General features: G+C 36.0%; 1 protein-coding gene across 2 annotated transcripts in view; it reads left to right on the top strand.

The window, feature by feature from the left end:
• Positions 1–2,373: 2,373 nt before the first annotated feature.
• Positions 2,374–22,041, top strand: part of wnt7bb (wingless-type MMTV integration site family, member 7Bb) — a 40,582-nt gene continuing 20,914 nt past the window's right edge. The window contains exons 1-2 of one of the 2 annotated variants that reach the window (XM_082160735.1): positions 2,374–2,984; positions 15,651–15,877. In XM_082160735.1, coding sequence (XP_082016861.1) covers positions 2,914–2,984; positions 15,651–15,877 — 298 coding nt within the window. In that variant the 5' untranslated portion in view covers positions 2,374–2,913. Of the gene's footprint in view, positions 2,985–5,233; positions 5,666–15,650; positions 15,878–22,041 lie in introns of those variants that run through there. The other variant, XM_082160734.1, reaches the window with a different exon arrangement.

A 22,041-nucleotide genomic window follows, 5' to 3' on the forward strand; every position in this document is an offset into this window, starting at 1 on the left:
ACCAAACCCTATCGTAAACCCCCAGAACACTTGGAATCATTGAAATCATCATTCTGTGATACTTTTGCATCTTTTTTAAGCTGGTCTCTATTCATTGCCATTATATAAAATTATATTAAAACTCAACTTTGATCACCAAAATGGCATATTTAAAAAAATGTCCTTGAAAAAAATTATTCATGCCTTAAATATCTTGAATGTAACTCGACACCCTTGCCTCATTTAGTATACGCGGTTCTATGAATATGCAAATGAGCCCCGCCTCCACTCACTCACTCAGCTCAGAGATCCACTGGTTGACGATCACACATTGATCTGATTGGTTACAAGGTAGTTTGTGACGTCAGAAACACCAATGATTTCAAAGTGTGTTTTTGAGACTGAGGAGGAGAAAATACTCAGCAATGCTGTCGACTTATGAATTTACACTTTTTTTTTTATTTTTTATATTTGCACAGAAGAAAAAAAAACAATAATAATAATAACAAAACATAAAATATATAAACAAAATAAGACAAATATTATCAAGTTAGTGATGTGCAGGAAGAGGCAAAAAAACCCAACTGGGCTTATTTAACGCCTCCACCTATAGACATAATTACAATAAAATCAAAACAAAAAACATAAAAAAAAAACACATGCTATGAGGCGTACTATTTTTTTATATTTATATTTATTTCATTATCTTTATCATCATAGTTATCCTTCTTTGGTATGAACAGGCCTTCACTCAGTATTCTTGTCTTGTTTTCATGTACAAATATCTAAACATTCTTAAATCAAAATACTTTTTCGGGCTGTAAAATGCAGTAAAATGTAAAATGCAGCAAAATATTAAGTCTTGTTTGCTGAAAAATATATTAAAATGAAGTAACTTTACGCTTAAAAAGAAAACATGAAAAGGAAAATCCATTTTTCTGACTCCTCTGGCAGAAATTTATTCTTGTTTTAAGCATAAACTCACTTAATTTTGATCAATTATTTTCGAAAACAATAAGTAAAGTTTGCTTCTTAAGTAAATGTATCTAGAATTAAGAAAGTTTAGATATTAATACTGAAAAACAAGACAAAAATACAGAGGAAGAAAATAATTTCTGTTCTTTAAAAGTATTTTTTCTTTTCTTAAAATTGATTTTATTTAAAATAGCGCCCTCAAAGAAAACTCTGCATGACTAGAAATTCACAGCTTTGCTGGAATTACTGCATTACCGCTAGTCATACATCTTAAAAATTACTGTTAACTGGTTCAATTGTTGGTTATCAGGAGTTGTAGGCATGCCAGCTGGAATGAAGCATGGACAGACACAGCCATACCGCACGCACGCGCACACACACACACACACACACACACACACACACACACACACACACACACACACACACACACACACACACACACACACACACACACACACACAATACCACCCAAAACCAGTATGAACACATGTAGAATTGAAAATTTCTCGTGTTGCCCCAGCAACGTTTTTCTACTAAGAACACTGGGTATTAATTATAAGCTTTAAGGTATTAGTTTCTCAGAATATGCTTATTAAATGTACTCCATATAATCCAGTGAAATCATATGTGTAATCCTGGGCGGTTGCAGTGAGATGTTTGCTCTTTACCACAAGGGGGAGTGTTGTTTTCTCACTGCATTGAATCTCTTGCTGAACCTGTACAGAAACCGCATGATAGTTGACTTCAACATAGATATGAACTTAGCTTTTATATATATTAAATGCATGAATGCATAATATATAAAATGCAACTGCTGATATATTAAATCTCTAACTGCTTGAGTTATTAAGTTATATAAATATGCATCTTTTTAATCTCTTATCAGCAGATTTGGTGATTATAATTTTTTGTCTCTGATTTGATTTGCTTGGCACAATTCAATCAACTCAGTTGTTGACGTACAGTAAGATTACAGAGCTATAAAATGAATGCCTTTTGAAGACTTTTTGATCTTGAGAACATTGTTGAGATCTCTTCTGAAGCTCTCGAGGAGACACATTTCTTTGCTGCCCATTTAACCTAAAACGATTGCGATATTAAACATCTTATGGGAATGCATCCATAAAATCAACAACTGGTTCAAATGCATCGCTTAACATAATGTTTGCACCCACTAAATATGTTTTATGGAGGCACACAGCATTCTAATCTGTTAGAAAACCAACCTCTGCTTCAAATGCATCGCTTAACATGATGTTTGCACCCACTAAATATCTTTAAATGTGTAAAGGGACCGAACCAAGAAAGAAAATCTAGTTCCCGCCTCCCCCGAGTCATGAAATATCAACCGTGAAACGTATGCATGGAATGATCACTTGATTGTGCAATAGACTTACAGCCAATTTCATTATGAAAAGAGAGGGTTGAGCCACGAAACCTTTCATTTGCGGTCTGTGCAGCCAAAGCACGTGTTTCACGCTCTCATCTGTGAGTGTAAAGCTGAAGAGGCGTGGATAAAGCTTGAGTTACCTGCCCTAGACTTTCACCTGCGGAGAAATGGAAAGAATTTAACAAACCAGCAGCAGTCGATGAGCCTGGAACATAAAACCGTCGGCATTCCACCAGAGAGAGAGAGAGAGAGAGAGAGAGAGAGAGGCAGAGAGAGAGAGAGAGAGAGAGAGAGAGGAGGAACTTGACGCTCACGGCAGGTTCACCTGAAAACATTCAATTCGCTCCTCCTTGAAAACACAGCGTTTGTAAAACCCTCAATCTTGCTTTCAAACCCGAGAACGGGACGGCAAAGCATCCTCGATCTGAACCCTGACTATGGCTCTCAGATTTCTAACTTTACAGGGAATCAGAAAGACCCGTCGGAGAGACCGAAACAGCGTGTTTGCCTGCGCAGGTGGAACGGAGTGGCCGATGTGAGGCGGATTTCTGCACTGAACGGACATCATGGTCAGACCCCTACGCTTGTGGATCTTTAACGTGCTCCTGTGTTTCGGCCTCATCTATTCTAGACTCGGGTGAGTGGAGGAGATGCATTATGTATATGCACTTTAAAACGCAATGCAAACATGTGAAGTGCTTCTTCTGGAACATGATGTTTACATTTGGGTAGTTGATGCATTACGTCAAAATCAACAGCATGATTTAAGTTAAGTTCAAATTAAAGCACTTTCTTTGAATCTATTCTGCCTTCACTCTTTTGAAATGGTCCCGCGATATGATTAAAAATACAAATATGAGATAATAAAGATGCATTAGCAACAACAACAGCAAAAATGCTGTATATATAGTGTTTGGTGAATTATTGCACGTCACACTAAAGAACTTGTCCACTTAGCTCAAGCATTTTATGTCATCTATCTGTTTTCTAATGGGAGAAAGTAAATATTAGGCAATTTAATGCATATATTTATACATTTCGCTTTAAAACACTAACTCTAAATTGAACAAATGTGACATTTCGGATCACATTTGTTGAATAAAATCATGGAGAAATAACTTTTTTTTTGGTTGTGTTGTGTTCTGCACTTTGAATATTGAAGTATGCATTACAATTATTGCCATTATAAACACATGTATGTACTAAAATTGATTTCAGATCTGAACACCTGCTGCAGTTTTGAAAGATTGAGGGGTTTAAGGTTGTCGTGTGAGTGAATATGATCTTTACAGCTATTTTTCACCATGTTTTTCTGAGTTAACCTGTTTTCAGGAAGATTCATCTGTGGTTTACTCTCTTTCTCTTGCTTTCACCTCTATACCCTCAGTAATAACAGCATGCCGAGTTGTATTTCCACATTCCTTCACCCTCTAGTTTTGCAAGACCTCACCTGAATTCTTTAGGGATTTGTTCGTATTCCAACAGAGGGTCGCCTGTCATCTAGTCTATTCATCATTTACTTTTTATATATTTAACTCTTTGCTCTCGTTTATTTAGTTTGTGCTGTGCATTTGAGAAACTATACTCTCGGCAATGCAAAATGTAATTAGCATATCATATCTAGATCTGCGTCTGCCTTTCTGCATGCACAAACAGATGAAGGATCATAGTTTTATCCATCTTTTGAAGTGGAAATCCATTCATGCCGCAGTTATTTACCCAAAACAGGTGATTATATACAGCTTACGGTAACTTATAAAATATAACTTTTTTTCCTCCTCATTTTTGGCCTCTTACAAGCGCGTTTGTCATTATGTCAAAGCTCTGAGATTAATCATGCAATCTTTAGAAGACAGAAGATTGCTCCCAAGACCTCATATGACTGAAAGCATGCCTTGAGATCTTCAGATAATGTGGGGTCTCGTCAGGTCAAACCTGTTTTGTCACCCCTGAGGCTTGATATCTGTCACTATACCCCCTTCACCCTCTTTCTCCAACATGACATATAGGCTACAGCACATGCAGGTACAAGCATAGCATTTCACTCAGCGCATTAATAAAGCTGGCCTACAGATTTATAGCTTGTCTTTGGACTAGTGTAGGCTATATGTTAACTTCTACTCGTTTTTTTCTTTTCTTCTAAAAAGGTTTTGTCTTCACGGCTAGTTTCCTAGTTAAAGATCTCAAGTCAAAATAGGAATGCGATGAGCTCGTAATCACGACTTCACAAGTGGGAAGTAAGATATTTCCGAGCACGTGAAGGCAGCACTAGTGATTCAATTAACAACAAAAGTTTAGTAGGTAGGCTATACAAAAAAAAAAATACAAAAAAATAAACGGTTCTGCTGTTGCTACAAGACATAATCTAGTGGAAAAGTAAACAAAGTGAAAAGTAATCTCAGAATGTTCTGTCAATTCAAAGATTCTAACAGAAAACTCGAGATTCTACTTCCGCGGCGAATTCAATTTTAGTCAGCGAGCCAAGTGAAAATAACCTAGGCTACATATTTATTTGCATAAAAGTAAGATGGTTGAGTGAACACCAAAAAAGATGAGTGAGGAGAGTAGCTGTATTTTCACTAGTAGCCTAAATAAATGCTCACGAACACAAGTCACGTCGCTAAATAGATAAGCAACCGCTATATGGACAGAATACGTATTTGTTTATCACATTATTAACGTTTGGATAGTAGGCCTATGAGGCGCGCTAAAATTACAATTCGGTTTGCGCGAGACTAGACGAAACCCAACACATTTCGCGCCAAAAACTACAACGCAGCCTTGGAAGAATTCGCACAAAGTCTGTGCAATAAATACATAAGAGACTTTTGTGATAGTATTTAAACCTATAAGTGACGCTGTGCTTGCTTTAGGGAGCCTCGGTTACCTCTCCAGCGGGCACGGGCGCGATGTCAGTCAGTGTGGCCCCTAGTGGCCCCTTTATCCAAAAGTGGGCGGATGGTGGTGTGATGGTGCCGTCCTCTGCCCAATGGCAGCCCGGAGTCTCCGGAGAGGAGAGAGCCACTTCTGTTTCCATCCCCGAATCCCCCCAAAACCATCAGCCCGCTCCGACAGAACGAACTGCGCGATGACACAGCGCGTCTCCTTCGCACACACACGCGTCTGGGAGTTACGCGCCGCGTAAAGGAAGCTCCGTTACCGAACATCACGGGAACTAAACGCGTTTGTTTCTCTCAGCCCTTCAGAAAAGCGTCCGTTCGCTCCATATGTCACCATGATCCTCTTCTCATCGCGCAGCGTGCTTCTGTCTGTCTACTACCCGCAGATCTTCCTCATCCTCACCAGCGGGAGCTACCTGTAAGTTTACTAACCTCGAAATCGGTGTATTTCACGTTCATACAAACCCAGGCGAAAGTTTGGGCACATTTGACTGTTTCTAACGATGGCAGAGATGTTTTAAACTGGGTTTACAGACATATATACAGCAAGCTTATTTACAAAACTAACATTTAAATGCATGTTTTGAGCTGTATTAGTTGCACAGTTGATGGAAAACCACTTAACAAGTGTTTAGCATGAATGGGATCTCCTGTAATACTGTTTTAAAACGCATCCCTCACAAAATCCCAAAGGAACATAGACTTTAAACGGAAAGCTTTATAGTTACTGCAAGCTTTTGTGGCAATTTCCATGTGTACAGGATTCCTTTTGGAATTTGGAACTTAATGGTAAATTCAGTTGTAATCAAATAAGATCCCATTGGATAAATCCTTATCTAAAAAAAAAAAAAAATCTTATTTGAGTCTTATTGCATTGAATACTGGACAGACACATTTAGGGTAGTTTTCATTTGTGTGATATATATTGGTTACTACATCATTCCCAGACTTTTTTTTTAGCATGTTACTATTATACTATAATGTTAATAGTCACAAGAGAGAACAAGTAAACACGTCCAAACCTTTGACTGACTGTGTACAATGATGGATTAATAAAACATTAACATTTCGTATTGATCTATAGGGAGACTTCTGTGTCGGGAGGGAGTTTTCTTGAATGAACTCGTGATAGATTGAGCAAATATGGTAGTTAATATTTAGATAAGCTTAATGAATGATGTCATGTTGATGGTGTTGAGAAGCTCCACTTGTGCTCATGCGTTCAAATGCAAGATTCGGTTTAATTTGATGGATAGTTTGATCTCTTGATAAGTTCATGATGCTACAATGTAAATAATGTTTGATTTTTAGGTGACCTCAAAATGTGCATCATCTAAGTTTACAGGTTTTATTCAAGTCATGCAGATTGTTTAATATGACTAGTCATTTTTTAGAGTCAGGATAGATAGAAATACCTCCTTTTTATTTGTTACAGTGTTGAAGAGGATGTTAAAGTGCAGATCTGGTCCTGGTTGGGAAATGTAAGTGTTGTTCAGTGTTGAAGTTGAATGGGAGAGAATTTCATTTGGCCACTGAGTGGCAGAGAAGTTCAGTAAGATTCATATATAAAGTGTGTGTGTGTGTGTGTGTGTGTGTGTGTTCAATTATGAGTTACTTTGGTTTTACAGACAGACGGTTTCTCAGTTGAACCTTCACCTGTTGTAAAGCACCAGGATCAATGTTACACCTTTTGCATGCAAATGCTATTGATTGCATTAATACTAATGAAGTATGGGGGCTAGTTGTCACACATGCAGTTCATGTTTATTTCTGTTTAGTCACAAACCTCAAAGTCTTGAGTACAAACAAGCAATTAAACATTACATCTGTTATTGCCGGGGCAAGTTGCCACACCATAAGGGGTATTCCAGTCATATTAAAAGCTATTGAAAGACCTTTCAGCATAATGTAAACAGTAAATGAGGATGAAAAATGATGAAACAGCAAAAATGTAGAAGTAAACATACATGCATTTGGCCAACACAGGTATTATTAATTAGCATATTGAATAAAATGCATGTGACAACTTGCACACAAAAAAATTAAATAAATCAGATAGCCTATATAGTTGTTTTTGTGGGTTTATTGTGTTAAACATACTGGAATTTTACTTTGGCAGACAGAATTCAGAAAAGTGTGAATTCTAAAAAGTTAACAGGCAACACAAAAGCATTGTTAGAGAAAACAAGTGTTTGTGTAATTGGACTTTTAAATGTAAAGCTTTATAGTTACTGAGATAAACCCTTATGATAATTGCCATGTGTGACATCTAGTCCCAGTCTCACCTATATTTACATGGAGCTCCACAAAATAATTAGTGTTACTTCTGTAAAAAAGTAATGTGAACATTGATCTCATCCTCGTGAGCTTCTGACAGCGATGCATTTGCTCTGTGAAAATCATTTTTCTGGAGACCCCAAACTCAATTTTTAAAATAGATGTGGCTTTTTGTTGCCATTTAAGCGGGTGAGTCTATGTATAGCGTTGGTTTGCACATCACGAACGACACCATTGTTTGCTTTTACATTTTAAACCCTCTTTATTCGGCACAGTGCAAATTCGATACATTTTGTGGAATTAATGGCTTTTAAAGGGAGGTTGAAAAGGAAGTACGTGGCTTTCGCTAATAGTTATGGGCATGTTTGAGTTTTTTTTGGGAAGAAAACGCATCAGGGAATCTCTCAGAGGGTGAATCTACTTCATCTGAATGCTTTTTAATAGTTTTATGAGGAAAATTTGGTGTGGGAAAAGTAAAAAAAAAAAAAAAAAAAAAGGATTGCATACTTTAAATGCAAAATAAAACTTATTAAAAATTAGGTTTTTTCTCAGTATTTTTGTCTTGTTTTCCAGTACAGATATCTAAACATTCTTAAATCAAGATATTTTTTTTTACTTGAGATGCTAAAAAATGCCATAACATATCTAATCTTGGTTTCATAAAAATGTTGCTGAAAATTAGAGTCAGAAAAATAAAAAAATTCCCTTTGAATTAAGTTATAATTTTTCTCTTTTTTTCTCTTGTTTTCAGCAAAAACTCACTTAATTTTGATACTTTTCTTACAAGACTTAATATCTTAAGAAAATGTGCTTCTCAAGTAAATGTATCTTGATTTTAAAAAATGTGTAGATATTTGTACTGGAAAAGTTTTTTTTTTTTTTTTTGAGAGAGAGAGAGAGAGAGAGTTACTTACAGTTTCCAGATTTCAGACATGGAGCATTTATAGTGTAAAAATAAAGATATAACAATTTATTTTTAAACAAATCCCCATAATTCACCCTCCTAAAACCACCCGCCATCATAGCAGCATAACAATTTAATCTCAGATAAAAAACAACAACTTATCTTCTGAAAAATATCAATTCACTCTGTCCCATTATTAGCATGAAAGATCCTTTGCTATTCCGAAAGAGACATAGTTTTAATAAACTGCCGTTTTAGACGTATAACTAAGCCCATAAAAGTCCCATTTCCATTTTTTTGGAGATGTAGTCTGAGGTTTGAGAGTTTTCTGGTGCCAGTTCATCCATGTTGGTAGTTTAGAGTTTGTTTTAGCAGGATTTGTTTTAAGTAGAATGGACTGGGTGATAGCTGGAGCCAAGCGCACAGGGAACATTTATTTTCTTGTGTTTAAAAGTAGAGTGCATTTACTCATCCTGGGGATTATTTATTCCTCATTTACCAGGAAATCCGACTCATGTTTGAAATCTTCCTGGTGAGACAGAACTGATTTATTTAGTCATATTTTAAATGGACCACAATTAAACTTACATTTGGGGCTATATTTAAGTGTAGGGTCGCTTGGTAAAAAAAAAAAAAAACACGGTTATTTTCAGATGGGAAAATACATTGCGTGTTTTGCCGGAGTTAAAACATCCTGCGTTACCTGTGTGGTCAGAAAACACGAGGACTTGTTAAGAAAGCATTAAACATGCAGCTAGCAGGTTGTGATTTGTATTTTAAGAGGTTGAGGTTGATGTGCATCTTAATAGTTTTTCTTAAACAATCATTACAGAGCTATAAAGTTAAGGAGAAAGTGAATGTTTTAAAAGCTTAGATCATTTGATTTGGGAAGTGTGATGAGAAATGTTTGAGTTTCTGTGTTTTGATTGCAGACTTTGGTATCTTGGCACAGTTTGAGACATTGTTGAGATTTACTATTATGAGATTAAACAATGCAAAGTATCTGATAAACAGAAGACCAGCAAAAAGCACTCTTATCAATGTTAATGTGAGGTATTAAATCAAGCGATGTGTGACTTTTCTTCAGGTTTACATCACTATAACCTGCTCTGAAGGATACGGTCTATGTTCAACTTGTTTAACCGAAGACATCACTTGTTTAACCAGAAACAACGTCAGTTGGTACTTTACGACTGTGGATGAGCAGGACAGCCATAATAAGAGGTTTTAAATGGAAGCCAAATAAATATGAAAAAAAGGGTGGAGCATTTCATTTGTTTCTAAAGCAGCATGTTCTGTGGTCCACAATCTGATTTATGTCGCTATGGGAAAAAACATTTGCAGATGAAGCTATGTGATGACTAGTCTTGCAAATCCTTTAGTCTCATCATCCAAATCACACATGGCAACAACAAAAAAGAAAAAAACCCATTATATATAATATATATACATTATATATATATAATGTGTGTGTGTGGCTATTTTTGACATTTGTGTTTTGCACATTGTAGCTTATTATGTCGTTTACAGGGTGTTGTTATGCAGTTGCTACGTGTTTTGAATGTTTTGTAGCTCGTTATGTGGTTGCCAGGGTGTTGTTATGCAGTTGCTACGGTGTGGTTGCCAGGGTGTTATGCGGTTTCTTATGTTGTTATGCAGTTGCTACTGTGTTTTGTAGCTCGTTATGGTTTCCAGGGTGTTATGCAGTTGCTACGGTGTTTCGAGTGTTTTGTAGCTTGTTGTGTGGTTGCCAAGGTGTTTTGTAGCTTGTTGTGTGGTTGCCAAGGTGTTTTGTAGCTTGTTGTGTGGTTGCCAAGGTGTTTTGTAGCTTTTTGTGTGGTTGCCAGGTTGTTGTTATGCAGATGCTACAGTGTTTTGAGTGTTTGGTAGCTTGTTATGTGGTTTCCAGGGTGGTTTTTTTGCAGTTACTATGGTGGGGTTGTCAGGGTGTTGTTATGCAGTTGCTATTGTCGTTATGCAGTTGCTAAGGTGTTTTGAGTGTTTTGTAGCTCGTTATGTGGTTTCCAGGGTGTTGTTATGCAGTTGCCACGGTGTGGTTGCCAGGGTGTTATGCGGTTTCTTATCTTGTTATGCAGTTGCTACAGTGTTTTGTAGCTCGTTATGTGGTTTCCAGGGTGTTATGCAGTTGCTACGGTGTTTTGAGTGTTTTTTAGCTCGTTATGTGGTTGCCAGGGTGTTATGCAGTTGCTACAGTGTTTTGAGTGTTTTGTAGCTCGTTATGTGGTTGCCAGGGTGTTGTTATGCAGTTGCTAGCTACAGTGCTTTGAGTGTTTTGTAGCTTGGTGTGTGGTTGCCAGGGTGTTGTTTTGCAGTTGCTACAGTGTTTTGAGTGTTTTTTTTAGCTTGTTATGTGGTTGTCAGGGTTTTGTTATGCAGTTGCTATGGTGGGGTTGTCAGGGTGTTGTTATGCAGTTGCTAAGGTGTTTTGATTGTGTTGTAGCTCGTTATGTGGTTGTCAGGGTGTTGTTATGCAGTTGCTAATGTTGTTATGCAGTTGCTAAGGTGTTTTGAGTGTTTTGTAGCTCGTTATGTGGTTGCAAGGGTGTTGTTATGCATCTGCTACGGTGTTTTGAGTGTTTTGTAGTTCCTTATGTGGTTGCCAGGGTGTTGTTATGCAGTTGCTATGGTGTGGTTGCCAGGGTGTTGTTATGCAGTTGCTACAGTGTTTTGAGTGTTTTGTAGCTCGTTATGTTGTTGCCAGGGTATTTTTATGCAGTTGCTATGGTGTGTTTTGAGTGTTTTGTAGCTCCTTATGTGGTTGCCAGGGTGTTGTTATGCAGGTGCTACGGTGTGGTTGCCAGGGTGTTGTTACACTGTTGCTAAAGTGTTTTGAGTGTTTTGAAGCTCGTTATGTGGTTGCCAGGGTGTTGTTATGCAGTTGCAGCACGTTTCAAACCCTCGTGAGCTGTTTTGTATACTTCGGGTAGCATCCTAAATAAAACGAAACCAAGTGACTGATTTGAACGCTAATGTGGACGTCACACAAATAGTGAAGCATATGAGAGATTTGACTCCCGATCTGATTTCAGCAGAGTTTGGCATTAGTGCTAATTGGGGGAAATATTTTTTTTATTTAAGGATATTTAATGAAATATGCACTACTGCTCAAAATATTTTTTTAATGTTTTTGAAATAAGTCTCCTCTGCTCACCAAGGCTGTATTAATTTAATTGAAAATACATTAAAATTGGTTAAATATTATGACAATTTAAAATTACTGTTTTCTATGTGAATATATAATTTATTCCTGTGATCAAAGCTGAATTTTCAGCATCATTACTCCAGTCTTCAGTGTCACATGATCCTTCAGAAATCATTCTAATATGATGATTTGCTGCTCAAGAAACATTTATGATTATTATCAATGTTGAGAACAGTCGTGCTGCTTCAAACCTTTTCTCAACAGAATCTTTTGTAACATTATTAATGTCTTTACTGTCACTTTTGATCAGTTATTGTAACAATATTTACAATCAATATGTATCTCACTTTGTCTGCCATTTAGAAGCATTTTGCATTGCATCCTGGGATTACAAAGGATACATGGGATGCATCCTTTAAAATTCGGCCTATATCAGGTACGTTAGTACTTTCTGAACGTGCCTGTGATGCTCTCTAGGTTTGAAGCTCACTAGGTTTGGAACAGATCTATAGATTTGGCAGCAAATCTTCATATTCCTCATAGCAGCTCACTTAATGCCCGGGTTTGGAAGGCTTTGGAGGCGCTATATTAACGTGTGGTTGAGTGTTAGTTTGTGTTCGCAGAAGGGTTTAAATAAACACACACTTTTAGCTGCTCGCCCCTCGCAACTCCATTATATGCAGAAACAGGAGATGTTTCTTAAACACAGACCCTCGACTTCATCACACATGTGCTTTTGTATTTAAGAGTAATTCTTAAGCCTTTGTGGACATGGAAACACAAAACCAGAAAAGAATCAAACCAGCCGTATCCGATTTCCAATGAACATTCCTGGTCTTTGTTCCGCACTGTTTGATCTATTTTGACGTGGAATCCATAAGTCGCAGCTATTCTCCCGACCCGTCCACTCCTGCGTGCCTTTTTTTTTTTTGCTGACACACGCATTGCTTGTTGCAACTCGCCTCGCTTGCGGTGGAGTCCTCGCGGCCGGTGACGTCATCCTTCAAAGTTGGCATGCGTTTTTGCATGAGTTTTTACAGCCCTCGTCTCTGACATGTTTGAAAGGCACATATCTGAACGGGTTCAATGCTCGTAAACAGAGTTTAGCTCATGCAAACAGAGTGGAGAAAATACTCGGCGTGCATTTTTAAGAGCGCTGTCGAGGGCTGTATCAACACCAAAAGCCCCGTGATGACAGAGATGTGTGCGTTTGGAACACGACCCACTTTGTGTGGTCACAGTTGCATGAAAATATGACGAGAATCGAAAAAAGGGGCATGAAAAATCTGATCTTTATAACCAGTAACACATTGTTCTATTCTGTTCTGTTATGTGTGTAGTATTCCAGTTCTGTTCTTTTCTATTCTATTCAGTTATGCTTTATTCTGTTCAGTGGTGTTCTGTTTTATTGCTCTAATTCTACTCTATCATGTTCAGTTGTGGGGTTCTGTTTTGTTCAATTATATTCTCTGGTCCTGTTCTGGTAAATTTAGTTCTATTTGATTTTATTAATGCACATACAGTTATGTTTTTCCATTTCTATTCTATTTGTTTTTGTCCTATTCTGCTCTACAGTTATGTTTTGGATTATTCTATTCTGATTCTAAATTACTGTTCACTTCTGTTCAACTCTATTCTTACATTCTACTCACTTTTATTCCGTCATGGTCATTTTTGCTTTTCTGGTCCATTCAGTTCTATTGTATTTTTATTCATTCACATTCAGCAGTGTTTTTCTTCGTCTACTCTAATTGTTTTCATCCTATTTTTGGTCTGTCTTTATGACTTGGTCTATTCTATTCTGGTTCTATTCTTTATTACAGTTATGTTTTTGCCTATTCACTTCTGTTCAATTCTATTATTTTTGTTCAATTACATTCATCTAACTTTTATTCTGTCATGTTCACTTATGCTTCTCTGGTTTATTCAGTTCTATTGTATTTTATTCATTCACATTCAGTAGTTTTTTCTATTCTATTTGTTATTGTCCAATTCTACTCTACAGTTGCCTTGGTCTATTATTTTCTGATTCTATATGTTACAGTTATGCTTTAGCATATTTACTTCTGTTCAATTCTATTCTATTTTGACATTCTGCTGTTAAATTAGGCTATTCTGGTCTATTCAATTCTATTTTATTTATTCACATTGAGTTCTGTTTGTTTTTGTCATATTTTGCTATACGTTTATGTCTTGCTCTATTCTGTCCTGTCATGTTGATTCTATTCCATTTTAAAGTTTGTCGTTGGCCTAATCACTTCTGTTCAATTCTATTCGGTTTTGTTCAGTTACATTCAACTCACTTTAATTAAATGTCATGTTCAGTTATTGATGTTCTGATCTATTCAGTTCTATTGTATTTTATTCAGTCATGTTAAGTTGTTTTTTTCTATTCTATTTGTTTTTGTCCTATTCTGCGCTACAGTTGTCTTGGTCTATTCTATTCTGATTCTGTTCTATATTACAGTTATGCTTTTGTCTATTCACTTCTGTTCAATTCTATTCTGTTTTGTTCAGTTACATTCAGCTCACTTTTATTCTGTCATGTTCATTAATGCTGTTCTGGTTTATTCAATTCTATTTTATTCATTCACATTCACATTCAGTTATGTTTTTGTTTTTTATTATATTCGTTTTGTCCTATTTTGCTATACGTTTATGTCTTGGTCTATTCTATTCTGTCCTGTTGATTCTATTCTATATTAAAGTTTTTCGTTGGTCTAATCACTTCTGTTCAGTTCTATTCTATTTTGATCAATTCTATTGTACTTGCTTCTATTCTATGTTATCTTCAGTTATGTTCTGGTCTATTCAGTTCTATTTTATTCATTACTGTTACATTTTTTTAATGTCTATTTCATTAATTATTGTTCTCTTCGAGTCAGCGGTTAAGTGTTATTCTATGATATTCTAATATATTCTATGCTTTGTTGTAGTCAGATCTTTAATAACTGTCTCTAATTCTACATTTTGAACTACTGTGGATGCTTAAAATCGGCATGAAATAGAAGTTTCGCTGGTCTTTTATATTCTATGCTTTGTTGTAGTCAGATCTTTAATAACTGTTTTTAATTCTACATTTTGAACTACTGTGGATGCTTAAAGTCAGCATGAAATAGAAGTTTTGCTGGTCTTTTCTTCCCTGTTGTGACGTATATCCGAGTGAAACGGCTTCTGGAACAAGAACAAATTTAGGGCGGGGCTTGAGTTTATCATAGGGATTTGATTGGATGGTTGTGGTTTGCTATTGGTGGATCTCATGTGAGTGACAGGTTGTCCCGCTTGTAGAATCAGAATAGAATGATCCAAAACGAAACTGTAGAGCAGAATAAGACAACACGTCATCAGAGAAGAGAAGAGATGTTGCTGCAAGAGCGATGGGAATTTATTATGATTCATGATTACGAGGCACATGAATTTAAAAACAATAATGAGGTGCATGGATGAATCATTTATAATAAACACTGCAATATTCCATAATAAAGTAAGAAATGTAAAATTAGATTTCATGGTGACTTTAACCAACCTTCAACACTGGCTAAGTTTACATGCAACCAAATAATCCGTTAGTAATTGGATTGACGGCTCAATCGGACTGAAAAGCCTTCATGTAAACACTTTAATTGACCCGATTGAGTTCGATCCAAATGAAATGTCGATCGGATTGAAACTTGTTTCGGATTCTCATCCAAAGACGACTGGTTTTGGGCATTTTTACTGTGTGATAAATGTAAGCAGTTCATATGCTCATTTACTCCAAATTATGACCAGAAATGGATAAATATTACTTGCTGTTTAAAACAAATAAAGAACCAATGTAGGAGAAACTGTATATTACTTAGCTTCAATTCCAATTTGAAGCTTTTGACATATAAACGCGCACATCAACCCGATCACATGTTTAGCGTTCATGTAAACACTATTGAATTCATTGAATATTGAATTGAGTCCGATTGAAATTAAAGTTGTGCATGTAAACGTAGCCACTGTGATGCAAGCGCTCTCATTAATGTCCATCCCCTTTCTTTACTCTTTGGTTTTGTGTCTTCTGTCCCACAGGGCTCTTTCTTCTGTGGTGGCTCTTGGTGCGAACATAATCTGTAATAAGATCCCGGGTCTCGCGCCCCGCCAGCGTGCCATCTGTCAGAGCCGGCCCGACGCCATCATCGTGATCGGAGAAGGGGCACAGCTGGGCATCAACGAGTGCCAGTACCAGTTTCGCTACGGGCGCTGGAACTGCTCGGCACTGGGCGAACGCACGGTCTTCGGGCAGGAGCTGCGAGTAGGTCAGTGGTCGTCGCAGGTCTTTGTCACGAAGGGTTTGTTTTCGGGGTGGTGTGGACTAAGATCTGCATTCAAACTATATTTTGTTCAATAACAGTACATTCGGCTCTCTTTTAAAAGGGGTGGTTAATGCCCTTTTCACAAGATGTAAAATAAGTCTCTGATGTCCCCAGAGTGTGTGTGTGAAGTTTTAGCTCAAAATACCCCACAGATATTTTTATATAGCATGTTAAAATTGTCACTTTTTGAGGGTGAGCAAAAACGCACCGTTTTTGTGTCTGTCCCTTTAAATGCAAATGAGCTGCTGCTCCCGGCACAGTGGGCGGAGCTTCAACAGCTTGTGTCCTTTTACCTCACACACACACGCTCTGAAAATTTCAAAAACATTTAGCCTTTTATGTTCAAACCAGAGTCAGACAATGATGGAGAGACTCAAGAAGAAGTGACAACATGTAGAAGCAACAGGATGTTTCTGATTGGTTAGTTGGTGAATTTTAAGGCATGAAGACATTTTTATTTTCAATTAAATATGTCATTTTGGTGATCAAAGATGAGTTTTAAGTGATCATATGATTGACTACAGGGGGACTTTAAAAATTCTTTATGCAAAACATTTCTTTGATTTTGCGCAGGGCTGAATGTGACTAATGGGATGAACATTATCAGGTAAATGTCATTTCTGTGACGCTTTAATCTACCTGATGTAGATGTGGATGTTGTTCAAGTGGGATGCCTGTTGTGATGATGCAAGCGTGTTTTGTGATGACCTAGTGTTGTGAAGATAAGCGTCTAGTACAAATGCTGCTTTGATTACACGGGACTCAGTGTTTTACTGTGACAAAAACTCTGAACTCAGAAACGGGCAAATGTGCTGATATGAAAGGAGTGTGTCTTTGTGCTGTGGGCGAACCCAACATGGTTTGCATGCACACACTTGAGCCTCAAAGGCTTGCGAAAGCATGTTTGTGTTGCTGTGATTAATATAGTGCTGATTCATCTCTATTCATTTGATTACACATTGACCGTACACATACACACTAGGTTAAAAAGATGCTATCTGCTACGGATTACTGCATGAAAATTTGATTTGAACTACGTCTGCTATATATAGTATGCAGTCGGTACAGAATTTTGTGCACCATAAACCTGGATGATATTCAACCAAACACTGCAGAATGAGTTTTATACTTTAGAAAACGCCAGCAAAACTTATATTGTGAATGCATTGACCATTGAAGACCCTGCCATAAAAGTTCTGTCGCTCTTTTTCACGCGATCTCTCTCCCCGTTGTGTTTATACAGTCGAAATGAGCTACAAACCTGGCAAACATTTGCATTTTCATGGCTTTTGTGTGAAGAGGCATTCCTGAGTGGGTTGCAGGGCACTTTGCTCTTTTTACACTCGTCGTTTATACATTTCCCCTCATTTGGAAGCGTTTTGTCGCTGTTTAACTGCGGTCAGAGTGTGACTTCACACCAAAACGCTCTGTAAACTACCATCACTTCAACCTCACAAAACGCATCGCAGTTCCTTTGAAATTTTACACTTCTGTGGTGAATCTTTGAACGTTGCTTGAAGGGCTTGTTTACTCTCGTCCAGAAAAACAACTGATGGAAATCTCATTTATAAACAGCTTTTATTGGGGTTTGCAGTGAGTCCTGTAGTCTAAGCAGCTTTGCATGTTGTAAAACGGTAGATTATGCTGTTTTCGTTCTTTTGAATCCATATTTTTAAGCCTGCACAACAAAACAAACTTTTAATAATAATTTGTCCCCAATTTTTTATTTTTTTTATTTTTTATTATACTGACTGAAAAGTGTTTCTTGGTGATGCAAAAAAATATTAAATAGGGCTAACTTAAGATCGATAGTTTTGCTGAGTGGCGCTCAGTATCACTAATCTTGTAAAATGTTTTTTTTTTTTTCTGTAAAACCTAAATTTCTTAAGTTGAGCATATAATTTATTTTTTTAATTGGTACTACTAAGTTATTTTATCCATCAAATGCAAAGTACAACATGGTGTCTATTTTTTAAAAATTTTAAGACTCTTTTATGTGTAGAATTCTTCAGTGCAAACAAAAACTTTTTGTATCAAAATGTATTGTTTTTTTTTCTTCCAACTGATATCATGAATCCCTCAGACTTTAAACTCCTCCCCTCCAGCCACCATGACATCATTGACGCCACACCCACTTTTCACAGTCCAATCCATTTTTGATTGATTTAAAGGGGTGGTGTAATGCCCTTTTCACAAGATGTAAAATAAGTCTCTGATGTCCCCAGAGTGTGTATGTGAAGTTTTAGCTCAAAATACCCCACAGATATTTTTATATAGCACGTTAAAATTGTCACTTTTTGAGGGTGAGCAAAAACGCACCGTTTTTGTGTCTGTTCCTTTAAATGCAAATGAGCTGCTGCTCCCAGCACAGGGGGCGGAGCTTCAACAACTTGTGTCATTTTACCTCACACACACATGCACTGAAAATTTCAAAAACTTTTAGCCTTTTATGTTCAAACCGGAGTCAGACAATAATGGAGAGGCTCATGAAGAAGTCCTTAAAAAGTAATTTCTTTAAAATCAAATATCTCCCTTTGCTTTGAACTTTGAGCGTTGTAACTTTGCAGATGTTGTTTATGCTCAAACAGCAACATTACACACTAATAAAGTTAGAAAAGTGAAATCATAATCAACCACCCCTTTAAATCAAGTCCCATCCTACATTTTTTTTTCTGTTTTTCATTGATTATCCTGTTTCACTTGAAGGTGTGCAGTTGTTGACTTCACGCTTGTTGGTGCATTCATTAATGTTTTGCATAGTCTCTGTATTTATTTCATCGACTTTTTATGCTTTATTGATTATGCAAAAGGACAATAAACTCTTAAAGCCTTGTTTAAGAGTGTATCTCTTCATCTCTGAACTAATGGAGGCATTAGTAATGTCATGCATATGCGGCTCCTTCTCCGTTTCGGTACGGCGATGAGTGAACATGTCACTTTGACGTAGTAACTGCAGATCTGAAACACATTCACGGTCTCATTCCCTGCAAAACAAACATGTGTTTCTGTCCGTGAAGCCTGTGAAGTGTCCATTTGTGTTGCCAGAACAGCTAGCTTGTGTTGTGACGTTCACAGTTGCTCTAGAACGGTTATTGCGTGTTGCGACGTGGAGCGTTTTTGCAGTTAAAAGCCTCTTGAGAGTTGATTTGTACTTCACGTTGTGTTGAGTTCATTGGTAAATGACGTTAAAACCGATGTTTTAGTCGCTCTTTTTAGAAGCTGCAGCGATTCCAGGAATATCTCAATTCACTCATAATAGACGGCATGAAACGCCTCATGCGCGGAGACTCAGGGATTTTTTCTAATTGTAAATCCTCCAGATTGTAACCACTAAATTGTTCCTGCTCGTAAGGAGCTCGCTAGATTCCTGTTGTTTCGAAGAGATGATGATCAACAGACCGCAGAGTTAATTCTCTTTCTATCTCTCTCTCTCTCTCTCTCTCTCTCTCTCCGGTCAGTTTTGGCTGTTCTCTGCGGCGCACATTAATAGCTGGGTTATTGAGAGTTTCAGAGCGCCTGAAGAATTGACTCGAGGAAGGATTCGGTTTCAGGCGAAAGAAAAGGGCCAAAAGTTGGATCCTCAGTTTCAGAAACGGTCTGTGAATAAATATTCTGCAGAATGACAGAAGCTTCATTATCCAAATGACTGAAGCACTGCATCATAGAGAAGACAACAGATGCATTGCAACGAGCTCAGGGACAAAATCTGTACACCATGGTATATATTTTAGATTTAAAAAAAAAAATTGAATTATAGTTATTTTTATAATATATTATAGTTTTTATAAGTACATTACATTTAATACAAAAAATATCAAGAGTTATATATAATTATATACTGTATTGATAATAATCATTTATAAATTCTCTAAACAAATTCTATAGTAATTCTATATATAATTTTTTTTAAACATTTATATGCTATTTTATTTATTATAAGATATATTATAATGATGTTATTTATTATATAATATATATTTTTTATAAAACATGCATTATTTTAATGAATTTTTATATATTTTATATTATAAATATATTAATTCAATACAAAAAAGTATCAAAGTATATTCATATAATGAATATATAAAAATAATAATAAATAAAAATGTATAGTATAATTGTATATATATATAAATAAATCATATTGATAAAATATTATATTATAATTTCTAAATTAATAATAATAATTTCTATATATATATACATATATTAAATATTTATTTATTTTTAATAAAAATCTATTATTTTTGCCATTATTTTGCATTTTTGTTTTTATTAGACTATTGTGTCATTTGCAACCTAAATAACATTAAACTCTATTTAAAGTCTTGTAGAGAATGTTAATTTATTTTGCACATGAGACAATTCTTTGATTGTCTCATGAAGCTGATTGTGTATATAATCCAAGATCACAAAAGTGTTTAAAAAAAAAAAAAAAACTGATAATATCTGTTAGTTTTTAGTGGGATTAAGTGGCTGTTAAGTGTGTGTATACAGTGTGTAAGTGTGTGTGTACACACTGTGTGTGTGAGTGGTGAGTGTGTGTGTACACACTGTGTGTGTGTACACAGTATTTGTGTGTGTGTGTGTGTGTGTGTGCACTGTGTGTGTGTGTGTGTGTGTTCACTGTGTGTGAAGGTGCTGACAGGTGCAGGCGCTCTCTCTCTCTCTCTCTCTCTCTCTCACACACACATATACACACCTCTTCCTCTCCTGGTGTGTGTGTGTGTGTGTGTGATCCAGGTGATTGATGGCGCTCGTGTGAAAGGAGTTTGTGGGCAGTTTCAGAGAAATATGATCAGAGTTCGACTCTCGTGCTCTTCCTCGTCTCACAGGACGCTTTGCTCTTCCTCGTCTTTGCTCTCGACACATTCATTCCCCAAACACACTCCTAAAAGCCCAGGAGAAGATGAATACAGCGTCAGACGGTTCACACACACTCTCGAGACTGAACCGACAGCCGTCTTTATCACTCAGAAGCTGCTCTTTCATTGACGTATTAATGTTGTCCCAGATGATGCTGTAACAACAGTCAATCATTCTCATCAAATGGACATTTTTTGGTTGATATTGAGATATTGAACTATAGTCATATCAAATATTTTCTAGCTTTTTCCTTTATTATGATACAAATCAAAACAGTACGTGATTGGAGAGGCATTTTATACATTATTTTTAACTATACATATTATTATACAAATGAATATATATATAAAATTAATTGTAATTATGTATTTTATACTAATTTTATATTTTTTATATTTTTATACTTTTAATTCTTATATTTTTTATTTAATCCATTTAAATGTATATATATGTATATGTATATTTTTAATTCATATTATTTGATTTGATAAATGTTTGTTTAATCAATTAGAATTTATTTTATTAAAAAAATTACAAATTAAAATTAAATAAATAAATAAATCAAATAAGAGTCTAGAGTTCAAATAATGTGATATAGTGATTTATAGCTATTTATTGATCCTTTTCCTTTATTCCTTCACAGGACGTGAAAGGAGAGGAATTTTATATCTTATTTTTAATTATACATATTATTATATAAATGAATATATATTCATTTAATTATGTGTATTTATTTTAATTCTTATCATTTTTATCATTATTATAATTATATATAATTGAAATTAGTCAATTTTCAAAATTTTCAAAATAAGAAATTATTATTTGATTAAAGACGAGCTCAAATCATTTCATGAGAAATATCTGAGATGATTAGATGTTTTACTAAAGAACTAAATAATTGATTAACTTTGATTATATAGTGTATTATATAGTGATCCGTCTCTGTCTCATGTGTTACAATTATGCAATTATGTTACTAAAGCTTCGTCTAAACAATTTCAGGCCTTTAATTCTGCCTAAAATGTCAGTATTGAGTATCAGACCACAGAAGAAGAAATCAAAGTTGTTTTGTGAGTGTTTCCAAAGTAAACTCATAATGAGGGAATGACTGAGATCCTGCATGAGTCTCTCGTTCATCGAGTGGAGAAGAGAGAGAGACGCTTGTGGACGTTGTTGTTCTTTGCATCGATCGCCAGTGAATAAAACGAGTTGTTCTCTCTCTTCATTTGTGGTGAAATCAG

The sequence above is a fragment of the Leuciscus leuciscus genome, assembly GCF_965113295.1.
Source record: "Leuciscus leuciscus genome assembly, chromosome: 25".
NCBI classification, from domain to species: Eukaryota; Metazoa; Chordata; class Actinopteri; order Cypriniformes; family Leuciscidae; genus Leuciscus; species Leuciscus leuciscus.